General features: G+C 31.4%; 4 protein-coding genes across 6 annotated transcripts in view; 2 read left to right on the top strand and 2 right to left on the bottom strand.

Annotated features, from left to right (window-relative positions):
- The first annotated feature begins 272 nt into the window (after positions 1-272).
- Positions 273-2,083, top strand: LOC106109740. Its single transcript, XM_013291341.1, has 5 exons — positions 273-439; positions 509-550; positions 620-1,089; positions 1,224-1,395; positions 1,730-2,083. The coding sequence occupies exons 1-5, from the start codon at positions 358-360 to the stop codon at positions 1,966-1,968; spliced, it is 1,005 nt and encodes a 334-aa protein (XP_013146795.1). The 5' UTR covers positions 273-357; the 3' UTR covers positions 1,969-2,083.
- A 151-nt stretch (positions 2,084-2,234) lies between these two features.
- Positions 2,235-5,716, bottom strand: LOC106109708 (methyltransferase-like protein 22). Of its 2 annotated transcripts, none has more exons than XM_013291300.1 (6): positions 5,356-5,716; positions 4,803-4,881; positions 4,257-4,367; positions 3,497-3,688; positions 2,995-3,162; positions 2,235-2,577 (listed from the first exon to the last, which is right to left on the bottom strand). In XM_013291300.1, exons 1-6 carry the CDS (start codon positions 5,371-5,373, stop codon positions 2,279-2,281), a joined length of 867 nt encoding a protein of 288 aa, XP_013146754.1. In that variant the 5' UTR covers positions 5,374-5,716; the 3' UTR covers positions 2,235-2,278. The 2 variants fall into 2 exon arrangements, with proteins under 2 accessions (XP_013146754.1, XP_013146756.1); XM_013291302.1 differs by lacking the exon at positions 5,356-5,716 and adding an exon at positions 5,006-5,091.
- A 649-nt stretch (positions 5,717-6,365) lies between these two features.
- Positions 6,366-14,480, top strand: LOC106109814 (protein disulfide-isomerase). The gene is made up of 10 exons (XM_013291432.1): positions 6,366-6,643; positions 6,778-6,975; positions 7,309-7,580; positions 8,498-8,665; positions 9,334-9,443; positions 10,040-10,160; positions 11,176-11,342; positions 12,459-12,624; positions 13,121-13,210; positions 13,692-14,480. Exons 1-10 carry the CDS (start codon positions 6,496-6,498, stop codon positions 13,737-13,739), a joined length of 1,488 nt encoding a protein of 495 aa, XP_013146886.1. The 5' UTR covers positions 6,366-6,495; the 3' UTR covers positions 13,740-14,480.
- A 1,767-nt stretch (positions 14,481-16,247) lies between these two features.
- The window catches only part of LOC106109847 (TOM1-like protein 2), a 14,495-nt gene continuing 11,744 nt past the window's right edge, over positions 16,248-18,998 (bottom strand). The window contains exons 12-13 of one of the 2 annotated variants that reach the window (XM_013291482.1): positions 17,679-17,738; positions 16,249-17,219 (exon numbers count right to left, since the gene is read on the bottom strand). In XM_013291482.1, coding sequence (XP_013146936.1) covers positions 17,013-17,219; positions 17,679-17,738 — 267 coding nt within the window. In that variant the 3' untranslated portion in view covers positions 16,249-17,012. Of the gene's footprint in view, positions 17,220-17,678; positions 17,739-18,998 lie in introns of both variants that reach the window. The other variant, XM_013291483.1, reaches the window with a different exon arrangement.

The raw sequence follows: 18,998 nt of genomic DNA, 5'->3' as shown, positions 1-18,998 counted from the left end.
AAGCTGGTAACATTTTCTTGGGTGGATATGGGATGGATGGATGCTCGTATCTATGTATCTCCAACACGGCTTAACGGATCTGGATGAAATAGAACACTGGTATAGCTGCCTGGAATACCATATAGGCTAAGTATTAAGTCTTTGCGGACGAGTTCATGGGCAATAGTGAATCTTAATTATTTCTCTATGGTTCCTTACTTATAGAAAAAAAAGTTAATGATTATAACAAATGAAACGAGGTTTTATGACAAAAATGACACTGGGAATATTGAAATTGGAACTGCCAATGGCGAACGATGCAGAGAAAAATGCAAAGACATTTGACAAAGCTCACACATTGAAATTTATTGTTAAAATATGTCACATTCGAAGAATGCACATAAATTATCTGAAATAGAATCTATAGAAACATTTAGAAAAGGCAGAGCAGAGGATGAAGGTATGTTTCTTAGCATCTGAACATGAAAACGTCGTAAAAAAAGTAATAAACAATGTTATTTATTTATAGGTGAAATAATTGATAGTAATGCTGAAAATTGTATATACGCTGGTAAGTTTTACCCTTTTATTATTAGCTAAATATATAAATATGATACATAATATTCATTGAAAATTTTAGTAACCGTTTCTAAGAAATCATCGCTTACGGATGAGGACCCGACGTTGGATTTTGCACAGAAATCTTTTATAAGTATTCATTCTACGGATCAGTTATGCCAGATACCGAGCGCCAGAAGCCAATGTAGCCTCGAGGAATGCAACGTAGAAGTGATCAGTTTGAACGAAGTGTTCCCATCTACTTCGGAAGAAAGCTTCTCCAACGATGACGACCTACCTACGAAACGAGACCAAAAATACACTAAAACGAAACAATTGATTAATAAAATACACAAAGAGAATTCGAGATCATCTTATGTACCAACGAATAGTAAATCTACGACAGGTCCCGGTAGATTGAAAGATGGGATAGACGGAGCGCCGGTACGGTCAGATTTTGATATACCCAAAAACACCCTTCATGTCGTAGGCAGTAACCCTGGAGAGCCAAAAATGACATATCCGGATCCACCGAAAAAGATGTCTAAAACCGTAAGACTATAATTTGATTTATATTTTTATTATGACGGTATTAAAGTATTAACAAATGAGACAATCTAGTAGGCAAAGAAGCAAATATTTTGTAGAAGTTCTATAGATAGCAAATTAACTGTTTGTTGGTATAGATGAAGAAACTTCTACGTAACATCGACAAGCACAAGGTGGAGCAGAACAGCAAGAGCAACGAGAAGGCGATCAGTAAGCTAACTACGATGCGAGGCATCCTCAAGGACAACCGCTGCGACCTTGAGTGTACCGGCGACTCTACCGCGCACGACTCGGACGACTACAACGCAGGTTGATATGCTAGTTTCCATTGACGAAACACTTGTACAAAACATTTGCAAAGCAGTATGACTATATATTTTTTCTCTATAAGGTAGGTATAGATTACCATATTCAAGATTTTACTTGTCTATCGACCTATGAAACGATAAACGTATGTACATCTTTAAAATCAAATGAGGGTAGTCAGATAAAGTAGTTGGTTGTTTATAAACCTTGAAGTATTGCTTGTTCAGTTGGACAGTAGCGCTCGATAACTGGACTCGCATTCAATTGGCATAATTTCATTCAAGTGTGACCATTTAAAAATTTTGTCTTACGAGTAACGAAGACAATATTTTTACAGCCGGTGAAACTTTATCGTTAGATATGGATTTTGATTCACAAACCAACTATACGAAGCATTCGCCCGATAAAAATGTCTCGTTTAATACGCAAGTAGTCATCATCCATTTCACGGGCGACCTTTGCGTTGGTCAAAGTATCGAAACTCTGAGCAAAGAGAAGGACCAGCAGGCGAGGAATTCGGAACTAAAGAAAACCTTCCTCACCAAATACAACGAATTCTGGCCGACGCAGAAGTAAAATCAATAAAAAAGATTTTTTTAACGATATAGGTATAAATTTATTATTTGTTTTTAAATCAAAAATGTACTGTCACAGATGTTATTCGATATTTATTATTTTATACTGTTTTATTGTACAATGTTAAAATTATGAGAGTTGTGTCGTTATTTTATTTAATAAAAGTCAATGTTGCCTGAAGTTAATTTACGTGTTTTAATACATAAAAAAGAAATTGGTACAAATTAGATAAATACTTTGATGCTTTTCTAAAAAAAAAAACTCCATGTCTTTCAACAACGTTTATTAAACACGAAAACAATATCACAGACTAATTCACCTTTGAGGTTATCTTCCACAAAACTAGTTCTTTCACGCGTTCGTACGTGAAATATTTAGGAAAGTCGAGTGGCAGTTGTTCCACAGTCCACGTTGCGTGGACATTTTCTGATTTGACCTTGTGCAATAAAGTTAGGAATGTTTCGTAACACGGCGCTACGGAGTCCATATGTTCTATTGTAAACACGTATCTTTTCTCCATAACTATGTATAACATTTTAGGCGGATTTGTGTTCATTATACGCTGCACTGTTGATATAAATGCCGCTGTGACGTCATCGTCGTAGATCACTGGAATAAAACAATGCCACACTTAGTACTGTTGGACAGGACATAAACTGGACTGGAATTCAACTGGTTATGTAAAAACTAACTGGCGCCAGTGAAACTATTCACGCTTGAACTGCGCTACTGTCCAACAGTGTGAATTAAGCCTTACAGCCTAAAGAAAATTCGAGACGAAAGTTAATTTTGAATCAGACGGAAAGGGAAATAAAAACATATTTGATTTAATTAGCTTCAGTTTTAAACAATGCTACTGCTAAAATCTGTAACACACAACTGCCAAAGAAATGGTGCGAAATTTGAAAAGAAGCAAAGATGATCCCTCCACATACAAATTATCCATTTAAAAAGTCAAAATGCGTTATTTGAGTTTTAATTTTGAACCTAATATTTTAATTGCTAATATATGGTTCAGTATCATACCATCAGCTGCAATAACGATATCGACTTGTTTTATTTCCTGCATCAATTTTCTGCTCCATTCAATTTCTTTAAAGTCCAGCGGCATCACTTTAAATTGGGATTTTATTAGCTCATTGTTGTATTTAGCATTCAATTTTATAAGCTCCAATATACCACCTAAATCTATATCTGAAAATAAAAATAATACTTTTTATAAGCTTCATAAATGCTGATTACTGGAAAATTAGAAGGCACCTTTTGTTGGTGACCATAAGGGTTGGTTCACACTGGCAAAGAGCAGTTTTTTTATCGCAAATAAAAACTTGAACTTAAACAAACGTGAAAAGTAAAAATAAACCTTGGCTCAATTGTAAGAAGCTCAATTTTTTCGCGATATATAATCTCAGATCTAAAAAATCCTTAGTCATAATCAAAGTTTATTTAAAAAGGGGCTATAAATGTTTTAAAAAGTTATTAAAAAAATTAAGCTTATCTATAAACTTAATACAAAAGTAACATTTACCTGTACAAATAACTTTCTTTGCGTACAAAGCAGCAACAAAACTCGTAAATCCAGTACCAGCGCCTAGTTCCAGTACAGTTTTGCCCTTCAATTTCCCATTCAGTCCCAAATGTATCAATAAATCACCTAAAAGGAATGCTCCCCTCCATACTTGCAGACCTACTAGAGCTATTTTAGTCTTTGAACTATGTTCTAAAACAAACAAGGTTAAACTAAAGAAATAGATACTAAGGGCGAAACATGCATACAGTACAGTAAAAGCTTACATGTCAGTTACTGGAACAATACACACATGCTAGTAAAGTGAAACAGTAACTTGCATGCCAGTAATGGGGTGAGTGTAGTTTAGTACATCCCCTCATCCCCTTCCTCAACTTTCATCCATAGCTGTCATAACATCAAATGGGCTAGCTACAAGCCTGTTAATACCTGGCATGTACAGTTATGGAAATCGGTGGTGTGCTACTTCAGGAAAAGTTACCTTGTTCATTACGAGACAATCTCCGCCTCTTTTAACTAATAACTAATTATAGCAATGAGTGAAAAAAGGAATAATAAAAAAAACCAGCTGTGCATTAATAACCGATATTTTCGTACAGACATTTATAAGCTGTGTAATGATTAATGTTTGGTAGAACACCACTAGTTTTCCTGACTGTACTTGTAGCTTGCATGCAAGTATACCAGTTACTAACATGTGTTCCCGCCTTTAGACTTAGAACAGAATTAGAGAATTAACTACTAACTTAATCAGACTTACCAATTTTAACACTTGCTTTACAAGGTCTTTCAACGTCTAAGTCATCATCATCATCAAATGTACAGTTATTTTGACTTAATGGCAGCAGAAACGGAAACTCAGATATAACATCTGAAATTGTTAAAATCAATTGTTACATTTATTCTATAAGAGGTTTTATTAAATGGAATATTTGTTTATGTTTATTATATTCTGTTAATTATTTATATAATATGATTAGTGAAATTTTGAACCTTTTTTGAGGAAATTTCATCAATGGATAAATCTTGAAAATTGACGCAATAAAAGTGAATGCCTCAATTAAAGTAAATATAATAGTATTACAACTTAGAAATAATAATATTTAAATGACTAGTAAATATACTTAGATTTACTACTATTTGGTTACATACAATATTATTAATTTTACCTTCTCAATGTAGTTAAATCTTAGTAATGTTTTAAATTAAAATTTAAAGCATATATTACTTAATTATTATTTTACTAATTATATTATATTATATTACTAATTTGTTTAAATTAAAATTAAAAGCATATATTACTTACTTCCTTCTTGGCTTGGCTTAAGTTTCGTTTTATAATCATATTCCTGGTATATCTCAGAAGTTACTGTCAACTCCGGCATCTGGGAAATTAAAAACTAATTAACTAAATATCTTAACTATAAATAATTAATGAAATTGATATATTTTCTATATAAAGTATTTTTTCATTAATTTCACAAGTTTTAATTAAAATTGTAATTTTACCGTGACATGTGATTATCATCTATGACTGTGATGAACTATCTAGGATAGTCCAAGTGTACAACATTTGGATGTTAGCCAATTTTAAAATTCTAAAATAAAATCACTGAACATACATCTTGCGAAGGCCAATATCCATTAATTTACTAATTTAAACGTCACTTGTTGAATATATTCGCTAACAATTTATTTTAAGGTAAATATACGCGTTTATTTTCACAATTAGACGCCAAATTAACGTAACATTACTAAAAAGGAACAACTGAATCTTGTTACTAAACAAATTGAACTGAAATGAACTAATGCACATTAATCTAATTAATCCTTTGAAATAAGTATTTAATAAACTTTACCTCAGTTTCTGTTTCCATTTTCAACTTGTACGTTACATTTTACCAAAGTTAAGTACAAGTGCTACTATTTACATAATTTATTATAACTACATTTTCTTTTGAATTACCGATACGCGTGTTTTATACCTGTTTTGTTTTTTTTTTTTACTTTGATGTAATACGCATTGTGGTTGTGACCGTCACAGTTTCCATTTATCTGTCAAATCAGTCATAATTTGACGGAACAGCTGCTATATAGTTCATGTTGTGTGATTTTGGCTTCATATTTTATCCCCAAAAGAACTTCATATTCATGTTATTGTGATATCAACAGATAACTTGTCGAGTTTATCTTAATCTCCTATGATAAATTTATATGATACAAATACAAAACAAAACATAGTATTTCAATAAAGGCGCGAATTTCGCTGTCACTAAAAACTCAAATGTCAAAGAAAAGTGAAAAGTCAAAGGAAAAATTGCCACTAAAAAAATTAACTGCACTAAACTATTTATCAAGTTTATGTTACAATTTATTTGTTTATTTTATGATTATTACTGAAATCGATCGTAAGAATAAATAGACATTGTTTCTTTGTCTTTTTTAACTGTGATTTTTTGCGAAGTTCCGATACAAATTGAAATAGGTTCAACTTTGTATTCACATACATATACTTTTTCCAGCGTATCTTTATTTTTTCATTCAAATACTTTAAAAATCATTCCAATTTTACTCAAACACTAAGCAACAATGCAATTTTCTTTGTGATAAATGTAAAACTAAAATGTATTCGTTAACAATAATGCTGAGCTGAATTAGGTAACTGAATCAGCAAAAACGGATTTCGGCCTTGAAGTGAAAATTATTTTAAAGTCTTTCATTACATTAAAATATTTTAATTATAACGCACTTCAGATTAGCACTTTTATTTTTTTATTTTATTAGGTGAAATAGATTTTTATTTTTCTTTTAAATAACTTATCTCGTTGATGATCTAAAAAACAGTGTCAATGCTGGCCAATCACAGCCCAACACACGATCGACGCTGCCACGTCAAATGCGACGGTGTGAGTGTGAATGAAGTGGCATTTTCGGCGTTTTATTCAGCATCGTCGGCCGAATTAAAACTGTAGTTGTGGTCAGGCATTCGCAAATTTAAGATGCGAGTTACGTTATTTGCAGTAGCGATAGCCCTTTTGGGTGCCGCGTTCGCCGATGAAGTTCCTACAGAAGATAATGTGTTAGTACTCAGCAAAGCCAACTTCGAAAATGTTATTGCTACCACTGACTTCATTTTGGTTGAATTCTGTAAGTTTGTAAATTATTATATTGCTTAACTATTAATCACTGTTACTAAGTTAAAGTCTTGGTTTTGTTCACATTTTTTTAAAACTATTAAATGCCGGTAGGTCGTATAGGTTGTACATATATTTACATTACAGATGCGCCGTGGTGCGGGCATTGCAAGTCGCTGGCGCCGGAATACGCCAAGGCCGCTACAAAGTTGAATGAAGAAGAATCTCCCATCAAACTTGCTAAGGTCGACGCCACACAGGAACAGGATCTTGCCGAAAGTTTCGGCGTAAGAGGATATCCTACGTTGAAATTCTTCAAGAACGGCAACCCTGTCGATTATACAGGTAATGTTATTAAAATGATAATTTAATGCTACGTAAAAATGTTATTGCTTTCTAATCAGTGATGGAATTAATTTTCCTAACAATGTTTTATAAACTTTTCATGCATTTCAAGAGTTATTCATACATTCTTGGGACAAATATAATTAAAACTTTGAATATAGTATTCCATACTTTATGAGTCATACTAATTAGATTGACTGGAATTTTAATATGCTGTAATATCCACTTCTTATGAGTCATAGATTTTCTTATTAAGACATTTTTGACCGATTTCCCAAAAGAAGGAGATACTAAATTCGTCTATGTTTTTACATATTATGTCTATTATAATAGGTGGCAGACAAGCTGATGATATTATTGCTTGGCTGAAGAAGAAGACTGGTCCTCCGGCCGTTGAAGTTACATCCGCTGAACAGGCTAAGGAACTAATTGCTGCCAACAATGTGATCACATTCGGTTTCTTCCCCGACCAGGCCACTGACAAGGCAAAGGCTTTCCTTAATGTTGCTGGGCTTGTGGATGACCAGGTGTTTGCACTTGTCAGTGATGAGAAACTCATTGAAGAGTTGGAGGCAGAATCTGGCGATGTTGTCCTATTCAAGAACGTAAGTTTTAAAAAAATATTTAAATACTTACATTACATGAAATACAATATATTTCATCATTCAGGATAATTACAATTTATCTTTAGTAAAGTATCTTATAGGGAATTTATCAGTCAAAACTTCTAAACAATAAAATTCATTTTTACTGTGCTAGCTAAATTAGTGTAGTAAATTTAAATATCACTAATAACAGATTAAGATACAGGAAAAAATCAAATTACATATTAAAATATGTAAAATAATAATGCAATGTAAATGTGATATTTAAATAATGTGATGAAATCTGTTGTAAGTCTGAATTGATAATAATAGTCCCCATGGTAATGACAGAGATAACTGGTTCCTGAGAGTGCAGCTAAATTTATTTTTACATTAAATTAGTGATAAATATATTCTAGCAGTCGCTGGAACTCAGTCCAAAAAGAATTAAGAAAAACCTTAATTAGTAGCCAATGTAGAACACATTGTCTATTGTGAGTGTTTTCTATGTCTATACCAAATTTCAGCAAAAAACAATCATTCCGCATCATTCGAGAGATATGTAGGCAAACATCCATCCATTTAAACTTTCCCATTTATTATATTAGCAAACTTTGTTGGATGTATGTGACATTATTATCATAATCTACAACCTTTATTCCATTCCAAGTACGGTTGATGCATTATATTTTGTGCATTTTCTAGGTGTCTCACTATTTAACTTTAGTGACAATTTATTTAACTCTCCTGTTAGGTAGTAACAAAAGTTTTAGTTCAAACCAATAATCAGTATTATGTCACAAGGCAAATGAATAAATATAAAAATTGGTACACTTATCTAAGGGTGAAGATAAGACTTGACCTATTTTTACAAACATCAATGCAACAAAGTTAATATAGTTTGTTTTATATCTTTAAGTAAATTATTTGTTTATCAGTTTGAAGAGCCACGTGTCAAGTATGACGCTAAAGAGTTTGACGAGGATCTGCTCAAGACGTGGGTGTTTGTGCAAAGCATGCCCACAATTGTGGAGTTCTCACACGAAACCGCTTCCAAGATCTTCGGTGGACAGATCAAATACCACTTGCTTCTCTTCCTGTCCAAGGTAAGTTTAACTTTATCAATAATAATTATAATCTAAAGGAGGTGACGCACATAAAGAGTATATTTCCCCTTCCTATGCATCACCACCACCGTCAAGTCCCCATTCCCTTAGCATCATTTTCTTATAAGAAAAAGGGTGAGAAGGAAAAGGGACTATAGTTTGGCTATCTATTACAATTTTTTGTGCACTTAAGTACCTACATATATGACACTGTTACTATGTGAATTTTGCAGTGAAAGTTTTACAATGCACTGCATACAGAGGTCATAAGATCTTTGCAACTGTCTTCTCATTGTGAAAGTTGATTTACAACTTTTACCAATAGATTAAATTCAAGAATAAAGATAATAAATATCCAATTTGCATACATTTACTGTTATTTTTAATTGATGTTATGCATATTTGGTTTAAATAAATTTATTTATTATTTTCAAGATAAAAATTTTACAACTTTCTTTTATAAATAGTAAAATAAAAACAGTATATAACTAAGGAAGTAACATATCAGTCTATTCCATATTAAAATGTATCTCACAAGTTCTATTAAGGTGAACGACCTAATAGATACGTTGACCTCTAGTCACGTATTCAATGAACTTACAACGAATATCAAAGCAATTTCAACCTTACTGACTATATATTAGAGTTGATAAAATTTGTGTTTGTAGAAAAATGGTGATTTCGAAAAGTACCTTGATGGCTTGAAACCCGTTGCTAAGAACTATCGCGACAAGATCATGGCCGTCGCTATTGATACTGATGAAGATGACCACCAGAGGTAATTATGATGCACTCAGAGACATTGACTACTTAAAACACCCTTAGTATTTCTAATCACGAAGGATCCAAAATAATCAATTAACGTAACTGTAAAGTGAAACCTAAAGTATTGTTTCGTAACTCGAGTTCGCCCGCGACTCCACGTGGCAAAAAAAAAAACAAAAGTGTAGTAGTAGTAATAGCCTATGTGTTCTAGACTGTTCTCTATATCTATGCCAGTATTATCGAGATCCGTTCCGCCGTTTATACTACAAACTTTAACAAACATCCATCCATTTAAACTTTCGGATTTATAATATTAGTAAAATTATTAAGTGCTTAATGCAGAGTATTGTGTTTTATTTGATTTTTTTCAATACTTATAGAAAGTAAATTTTGCTTGAACCTTCACTGGAAGTGGGAAGTAAAGTGTCAATTAATATCTCAAGTACACTTATATTTATCCATTTGATTTGAAATTATCCTTGATTATAAATAAATGTATTTTATTAAACTTGTATTAATTTTATCTCTTACACTAAATATAGTATGAAGTAGACAACACATAGTTAATTATATTTAGAATATTTCAAATATATGTATATTTTTCTTTAGGATTTTGGAGTTCTTTGGCATGAAGAAGGATGAGGTGCCTTCCGCTCGTCTGATTGCTCTTGAACAAGACATGGCCAAATACAAACCCGCCAGCTCAGAACTTAATGCCAACACTATTGAGGTAAACTCTATTAAAATTATTAGTAAAATTCCATTACTATCCACTAAAAATTCCATTTATATCGTCAAATCTTGATTCGTAAAACTAATCTCAAAGTGAGTAATATTTTGTTAGATTTTATGGTCTATTAATTTACAATTAAACCATTAAAAGAAACATATTAATCTTTAATAATAATTGTTTCGATAAGAGCAAAGCTATGTCAAATCAATTATATCTGGTCTATTTGTAAGAATTAATATTATGATAATATTACAAAGATTTAATAGTTTAACATTCTCAAAAATTCTGATATATTAAATGTATTTTAAAATTGTATTCTTTCTACTAACTAACTTCTATTCAAATATTGTAAAGTGAATAGTTTAATATTTGTGTATTTACTGAATACATTAAAAAAATACTGGACCGTTTGCAAACTTTTTTCGCCATTAGAAAGGTATAAGTAACATATTTATTACCAGAATTTTTAATTACGCGCAGACAAAGTCGCGAACTAAAACTATTATTAATAAGGATTAGTTATGAAGAACAATAAATTCTTTAAATTCCATAAAACTGAAATAAGTACAAAATCAATTAAAAACCACGCATTGTGTTACAATCTATGTGTTAAAAGTTACGCTTTTAATTCTCTACCAACATCCGATTGGACACGTCACTTACCAGTATGTGTACTTTACGTTGACAATTCGACATGCTGATAATCTTATATGAGTAAAACTAGATTGTTAATTTCAAGAGCTCGAAAATAATAATATAGGGTTGTCAAAAGTAGAATCAAACTTACTTTTTTTACAACTGATTATTTCTCAAACTCAATAACTACAAAGATTGTAATCGAAAAACATGATTTTTATTGTAAAATTGGGAAAAGTATAATTCGGATTTATTTCAAAGAATCTAGTATTGATATTACTGTTAAAAATTTGCAATAAAAAACAAAATAATCATGTTTAAAATAGTTAAAGGCCTCCCCATGTGTCAAAACCTAACTTTTCCATTTGTTTGCCAGGAATTCATCCAATCATTCTTCGCTGGCACCCTGAAGCAGCACCTGCTCAGCGAGGAGCTGCCCGAGGACTGGGCAGCCAAGCCCGTCAAGGTGCTGGTGGCCACCAACTTTGATGAAGTCGTCTTTGACACCAAGAAGAAGGTCCTCGTTGAATTCTATGCGCCTTGGTAAGATTTTTTTACACTCAGAGATGTCATGATGTTGATATGAGTTTATTAATAACTAGGTGTTGTTCGCGACTTCATTCGCATAGAATATAAAAGTATTCGATGTAACTCGGCGGCTACGAATTTTGTTAATGGTGAAAGTTTTTTAAAATCAGCCTAGTAGGTTTTGAGTTATTTCAATATAAGAACTCCAAAAATTTCCTCTTTAATGTTAGTACAGACTAAGGAAATACTTTAGTGTAGGTGTGATGTAGAAAACTACACTAAGTGATGGTTAAGTAAGCACTAAATAACCTATAATATTGACCTATATTTTATAGTAATAATAAAGATTTGTATTTTTGTATGTATTGAAATAACTGAAAAACTACCAATGCAATTTCAAAAAATTATTTACCATTTAAAAGCTATGATAACAGTAAGTAAAAAAGTTTTTTTTTTACTCTATGTTTTTAATTTCACGCAGACGAAGTCGCAAACAACTATTTCATATTTGTGTATAAATTGCGTCATAAGTAGTAATATTGAATTATTTATTCAGTTGTGTAGAATCGTTAAGACGTATTCAGTGAGCCGGGGCGGGCTTTGTCTGCCCAATCGCTCAGAAACGCACAAATTATCATTAATTATGTCAGCCCCGCCATTGTTGTCACTTTATGTAATGTTGCTAGAATAATAATGTTTGCTCAAATACTCGCCAGTTCACCTTGAGAATGGTGGAATCTTGTTTTAATATTTGTACAGTTTTTTAAATTTGAATATTGGATTTTAGAGCAAGTTTGTTTAACATTTTATTGTATTTTGTTTAAAATAATTGTGCAATCTGAAATTATGAAATTAGAAAGAAAAAAGCTTATATTTAAATTATTGTTATTTAAGATAGATTCAAGATAGATGTTATACATTATTTAGTTTAGGCTTAATTTAAAAAACATTCAATAGGCCATAGTCAACCACGCTGGCCCACTGCGGGTTGACTTAACATATATCTTCGAATTTCTTCACATATATGTGCATGTTGCATCACCACCTTCATCGAAAATTACACATATAATTACTAATGGATTGGTATATTTAAGTGTTTACGATAGTAATAGAGCATATCGTGTTATCCAGGTGCGGACACTGCAAGCAGCTGGTCCCGATCTACGATAAATTGGGCGAACACTTCTCCGCGGACGAGGACGTCGTCATCGCCAAGATGGACGCCACCGCCAACGAGCTGGAACACACCAAGATCACCTCCTTCCCGACCATTAAGCTGTACACCAAGGACAACCAGGTATAATAACGTTGAAATAAAAAAAACTAACCTAAACAGAAATGTTTACAGGATGTTACAAAATGTGCTTGCTTGTGTGACGTCATAGTTTACAAATATTTAACAAAATCTGACTTCAAAACGATTGTAATTTTTTAATAGTGTTTAAGAAAATTAAAAAAATCACTAGGTGATTTTACATTTTTGTTTGAAAAAAAGAGAGTACTTTTTATTTAAATCTATAATATCTGAAAATAATGTAATCGTCGCACACCTGTAATTTTCGATATCTCGATATAAATCTTTTGTAAAAAGCGAAACACAATGGAAAGGAACGTTATTTAATTTGTTTTATCTATACTAATAATAAAGAGGTTTTTGTAATTTCGTATGTATTGATATAAATCAAAAACTAATGGGTAGATTTAAAAAAATCTCACTCTTATAAAGCTATGTTATCATTAAGATAGGCCATATTTATACTATTTTTAAATTAAAAATGAATGTTTGTGTGCAGGTGCGCGAGTACAACGGCGAGCGCACGTTGGCCGGACTCACCAAGTTCGTGGAGACTGAGGGCGAGGGCGCCGAGCCCACTCCCGCTGTGGTATGCATTTTATATATTACTAACTTTAAAAAAACAGAAGTAAGTAGCCTATGTCTTCCTCCAGACTATCCTCTACATCTATGCCAAATATCATGGAGATTCGTTCAGTAATTTTGGCTACAAACTTTAACAAACATCCATCTAATCTTTTGTATTTATAAGCAATAGAACAATAAATGTTCTTGTAAAATATGTTTGATAGCAACTATAAAGAACTGAAAGTGTATGAATTTTATTTTATATAGACTAACTACTTTTATTAGTAATCTGATATTGGTCGATATACGTGGACACTTGCACAAAAAAAACGTAGGACATAAACTGTAAAGAAAGCTTAATTTTTATAATTATTAATATCTTTTTAATAACTTGACTTCCTGCCATATAGGTTAACATTTCGAATATTTTGAAAATGTAAATAAGACAATTTAAATTCACCGCAATTGATTAATAATATTTTTAAATTTTATTATAATTTCAGAGTGAAGATGATGAAGACAACGAGGCGCCGTCGCGAGACGAGCTTTGAGCAAACACTTCCATAGCGTACTTTGTATAGATTATAATTATAATTTACACTTAATATTACATTTAAAAAAACGCATTTCGTCTGCTAGGCCATTTACTATATGTTTTGTTTGTGTTCTGTAGGTTTTCATTGTCAAAAACATGCACAAAAACATTTTTATGCGTGTTCTGACAGTGCGTTTTATTAGCGCGACGCGTAAAACGAATTTATTATGAGCAAAAATATTTATCTAACAAGTTCTTTTTTAAGTAATATTTTGTAATTTTTAAACTCAAAAGAACTTAATTCCGTTATCTTTGTTGATATTTATTGTAATACTCTACGCTCCCTTTGGATCTGTATGAATAATTTCAAAATAAATAATTTATTCACAGAAATATTGTAAGCTAATATTGTGTATTAATTTCTGTATCATGATACATTATTTAGCTATAGTTTGAACAACGATGTTTGTTTTTTTCTAATTGATTTAATATTTTAAGATGTGAAATGCAACAATTCGAATTTTTTTGTATATTTTTTATTGATTCATTAAATTTGCATAATTTTAGAAAGGTGCTGTTTAAGTTTTAAATACATTTTTCAAGTTTGTTCCATGTTCAGTGTAATTTTAAAATAAATCAGTGTATTTTTACATGAATCCAGTCTAATTGTAAATAAGAATTTGTTGGAAATTAACATAAACAATGTTGCAAGTATCTGTTGGATACAGAAATTGATAAATAAAGTTATGAAAACATATATTTTTTTTATTTTGATTCCTATATACTAGAAATAAAAAACCAGAAACGTTTTAACACCTTAGGCGCCACGTGTATCTTTTTGTCAGTGTTTAGAAAACTGTGAAAGTGGTCTGGGAGGTATGAATTTCAAATTGAACTATTTCCTAAGCCGTGTCTCTAAATGTCACACGGATAAAAATTCAAAGAAAAAGGCGAAAGATGGGGGTAGAAGGACATAATATATATTATGTAGTTTTAAACACATTCAACAAAAAAAAATATTTTTTTTAAAATTTCAACTAAGGTCTGATGGTGTTAAACATGTATCTGGCAGTGGGAACTCTTTTTTTATCTTTTGTTTAACATATCAGTGCACTTTAGAATTGCATAAATAAAACTTCACAATCAGTTAAATGATTTTATTATTTTATTTATCTTAAATACAACGATTAAAACATAAAATAACTCTTTTAAATAATTAACATTAAGCTTGTTCTTTATTAAAATTATCACATCAACACCGAAATACAATTAGCTCGAGACAAAAGTGGAATGGGTAAGTAGAATAAACGTACAATTCCACTGACGTAACAATTACATTTTCACTGTTTTGTCAAAGTAAAAGTTGAATTATTACCAGTGCAATGGAATTCCACGTTTATATGAGCTCACGCAAGTTATTAATTAGTTTAAAAATATACCACAAAGTGAGAAAAACCTTCGGAATTACTTTTCAATCGTGTTATAAGGTGAGTTGCTGACTTTGGTTGACTTATTAGGTAACATAAGTTACATTTACAAGATCTTATATCCTTTACTAATTTGGTAAAAAAAGCTTTTATTTTTAATTACATTGGTATTATAGTGCATATTAACTATAGATTATAACAGAAAAAATACCAAATATAACATAAGGATACAAAATCTTGTAATAAATTTGCCAATTTTTTTATAAAGTAATAAAGGCAATATAATATATAAAATAACATTATCACAATCTACATTTGAATACTAGAAAATAGTAATTTAAAATTACATTATGTGTTAAATGCTCCCCCGATTGCGCTCAAGTCTACACGATGCGTAACACTTTAACTTAACCTAAGTTGAAAATCTGAAACAACTTCGAAAAGTATTTGTTTCGTGCGTTCCCACTGACGAAACATGTCTCAGGATTCTTAGAGACAAAACGTAACTTTTGTATGATTTATTTCAGAAGGATTGGAAAGCTTATTTATACAAAAAAAAATACATATGTTTGTTTTAACGCACCAAATTCGTAAATATATGTACATCGTATAATATTAAATACTGCAGCTGTCTCTAAAATTCATTTTATGAGATAAAAATTGAACAAAACAATTCATTAGCATTTTTTATTGTTTTTTTTTTCTTCATAATTTGTGGTTTTCATATTTTTTTATTGTAAAATGATGCAGTTAAATTATATAAAATTTGTCTAAATGATTTTACCAACATATGAGAAAATTAGTACTTAAAGTACTTCGAAGTATTTTTTAATATTGGTTTTGATACTTTTGAATGACAATTTTATTTACATAAAGAATATTAGTATATATTTACTTTGAATTTAAGTTATGCATTTTTTATGTGAGAAATGTGTATATTAAAAATTAAAATAATACTATGTGTAACATGTGGAAAAAGTCACAAACTTGATACTTCAAATTTTTTAAATAAAACTTTTTTATTTGCAAGTTCGTGAACTTAAAAACATTTAAGTTGATTTCATTTGCAATTTAAAATCACTCATCGATAGTCTATCGAAAAATTAAGAAAAAAATCTTTATAAAAACAACAACAATCAATAATTCCATAAAAACCGAAATATCAGTCACAAAAACTATTCACTTAAATCATAAATATGGTCCAGATTAGCTTAAAATAAATTACAGCGTCACCACGAATATAAAAACCTTCCCCTTAAATCGGAAAATAAAACCAATTCTTTTCCGCACTACAAAGTTAATAAAAAAGCGAATAAATCGCTTTTAGGTTAGGATTTTTCTATTCTTGGTTTACGGTAAAACTAAAGAGGCGCGATGACGTCACTTAACCTAAAAACCGCATAAACTTACACAATACAATAAATACAATAGAATGCAAAAACATTAGCTTTGTATGCAGTCTTTGAGTCCTCGGAATCGTTCAGAGTGAGAAAGAGAAAGAAAATAGGGACATACATAAGAGAGAAAGAGATAGTTATATTACTGATTGACTCAGCTCTTTTATGTTTGTTCATTATGTTCGCAGGACTCAAAGATATGTGAACATTTAATTTGAATTTTTAATATAGGCCCACCATTTTTGTTCAAAATTTTTTGTCATAATTGTGAATTTAAAATATACATAAATATGAAATAAGATTTTTTTTTATGTTATAGAGCGATGCCACACGGCGTTACCTTAACTGCGTTCATCGTTAGTGTGGCATCTGTTTAAAATTCCAAGATAGTTTAATTTCTTGAAGCTAAAGCAGGTTTAAGCGACAATTTCCATACAAAGTGATTGGGCCATTTTGTTAATCAGATCAGAGCGCGAACATGGAGTCCTCTTGTTCCTTGTTGATCTGCCTGTGTCTGGGGGTGTGGGGGTTGTTGGGGGCGTTCTGGGTGTGCTGGGGGTGCTGGGGGTCGATGGTGGGCAGGCTGTCTGCGGCGGCGGCGCGCTCCGCCAGGAACTTGTCGAAGTCGCTGCTGGTCACACTCTCCTGACCCCCGTTTGCTTCTGAAGCCGCCTGGAATCATACTTATATTATAAATGCGGAAGTTTAGATGGATGGATGTTTGTAAGTTTGTAGCCTAAACTGCTGGACGGATCTGGAAGAAACTTGACATAGATGTAGAGGATAGTCTGGAAGAACACATAGGCTACATGCTTTTGTATTTTATTCCTCTCGGACGTAGTCGCGGGCGAAAGCTAGTAATTTATAAGTAAAGATTTCCTAAAAACAATCTGTGCTGCAAAGCAAGTCGGGCAAAAAACATGAATATCAAGTAAGCCGTTGCAGTGTTATTTCAACTAGATGGCGTTGTAATTAATTTCAAAATGGATGATGAATATTTCGATATATCATACATAATTTTATATATTAAAATGCAATTATTATAAATTACAATACAATGATAAAATGATAAGCTGAGCTTATAAAAATAAATGGGGTGCAAATAAAATGGGGGAAAAAAATAAAACAGACCTTCTCCTGCGCGAGCCACGCGGATATCTCATCTATCTCCCTCTGATCCATCCCTGAGGGCTGTTACATAATAATTGATATAAGGGGACAACATAAAATAAAAAATATATAGAAAATTATAAAAAAAAACAAAACAAGAAAATAATAAATAATAATAAAACTATCTAACTTAAAAATGCGACAAAAAAGTCAAAAATCTATACATAGTACCCGCGCAGAACATATTTGAAATTACTTAATACATTTGTAATTATTTTAATAGCTATAGTTCCACGTATCGACAGATCAAAGAAAAATTAACGACACCGCTTTATTTGGCATTATTTTAATTTAAGAAACTTTAGGTGTATAGTAAATAGATAATAAAATAGTGGTCTGAGTGAGGGTCGACAGGTCGACTGCCTAGATGCGAAGTAATAAAAAAGTATACACTAATTTCGAAATTAGTTTTACAATCTTTAAAGCCCCTTATAAGTCAATAAATATATTTTTTTTACCATTTGTGTTCCGGTTCCGGCTGTGACACTAGTAACTGGCGTATAAACTGCTCTCCAGTTTTTTAATTAAATCCAGAAGAAACTCGGTCACTATCCCGAAAAATCACAGTGCATCACATAGCTAGTGCGTCACAGTGCTTAAAAACTTTTATTGGTTGTGCAAAACAAGTGCCAAATAATTAGTATTTCTACAAACACTTTTTAAAAGATTACAAACAAAAAACGGTTAACCAGTGAAAGTGTCATCATTAATTTGAATCGCTACCCGAATTGGGACTACCAACTTCAACAAAAATTGCTTCCAGTATAACAAAGTGGCACTGACAAGTAAGGTAAATAGACAGCTATTCGAAACAGTGCTGCCAACACCCTTTAACAACTAAAATTAGTGACAGTGACAAGTTGTGTCAATATCTTGCTACTCAAATCAGGGCTACCATCCTAACGCAAAAAACGTTCCGTTTCACGAAATTTCATAACAATGGAAGACTTTGAAAAATTTTTCGATAAAATAAAAATAGAAATGTCAAATCAAACAAAAGTAATAATCACACAGATGGATGAAAAAATTGCCCCCTTAATACGAGAACTCCATGAACTTAAGGCCGAAAATACAGATCTAAAAGAAAAAATATCAAGTTTAGAAAAACAAAAGAGAAAAAACAACATTATTTTATACGGAATGAAGGAAGAGGAGAATCCATCGAAAGACCTTATAAAAGTAACCATAGACAAAATAAAAATTGATCTTGATATTAAAATCGATAAAAGAGATATCGATAACATCTACCGTTTAGGAAAAAAAGACGAGAGCAAAGAAAAA

Source organism: Papilio polytes, unplaced genomic scaffold (genome assembly GCF_000836215.1).
Source record: "Papilio polytes unplaced genomic scaffold, Ppol_1.0 DF821067.1, whole genome shotgun sequence".
NCBI lineage: Eukaryota > Metazoa > Arthropoda > Insecta > Lepidoptera > Papilionidae > Papilio > Papilio polytes.
Note: the sequence above shows the minus strand (reverse complement) of the source record. Positions and strands in the feature narration are given on the sequence as shown.

Bases quoted from the DNA above. Each gene is read 5' to 3' on its own strand.
- LOC106109708 (XM_013291300.1), bottom strand. The intron at 3,689-4,256 runs GTAAGTCTGATT...TGTTTGTTTTAG, and splicing joins TAAAGCAAGTGTTAAAATTG to AACATAGTTCAAAGACTAAA. The intron at 3,163-3,496 runs GTAAATGTTACT...TTTTATTTTCAG, and splicing joins AAAGAAAGTTATTTGTACAG to ATATAGATTTAGGTGGTATA.
- LOC106109814 (XM_013291432.1), top strand. From the start codon at position 6,496: ATGCGAGTTACGTTATTTGCAGTAGCGATAGCCCTTTTGGGTGCCGCG. The intron at 9,444-10,039 runs GTAATTATGATG...ATTTTTCTTTAG, and splicing joins GATGAAGATGACCACCAGAG to GATTTTGGAGTTCTTTGGCA. The intron at 11,343-12,458 runs GTAAGATTTTTT...CGTGTTATCCAG, and splicing joins GTTGAATTCTATGCGCCTTG to GTGCGGACACTGCAAGCAGC.
- LOC106109740 (XM_013291341.1), top strand. From the start codon at position 358: ATGTCACATTCGAAGAATGCACATAAATTATCTGAAATAGAATCTATA. The intron at 440-508 runs GTATGTTTCTTA...ATTTATTTATAG, and splicing joins AGGCAGAGCAGAGGATGAAG to GTGAAATAATTGATAGTAAT. The intron at 1,090-1,223 runs GTAAGACTATAA...TTGTTGGTATAG, and splicing joins CGAAAAAGATGTCTAAAACC to ATGAAGAAACTTCTACGTAA.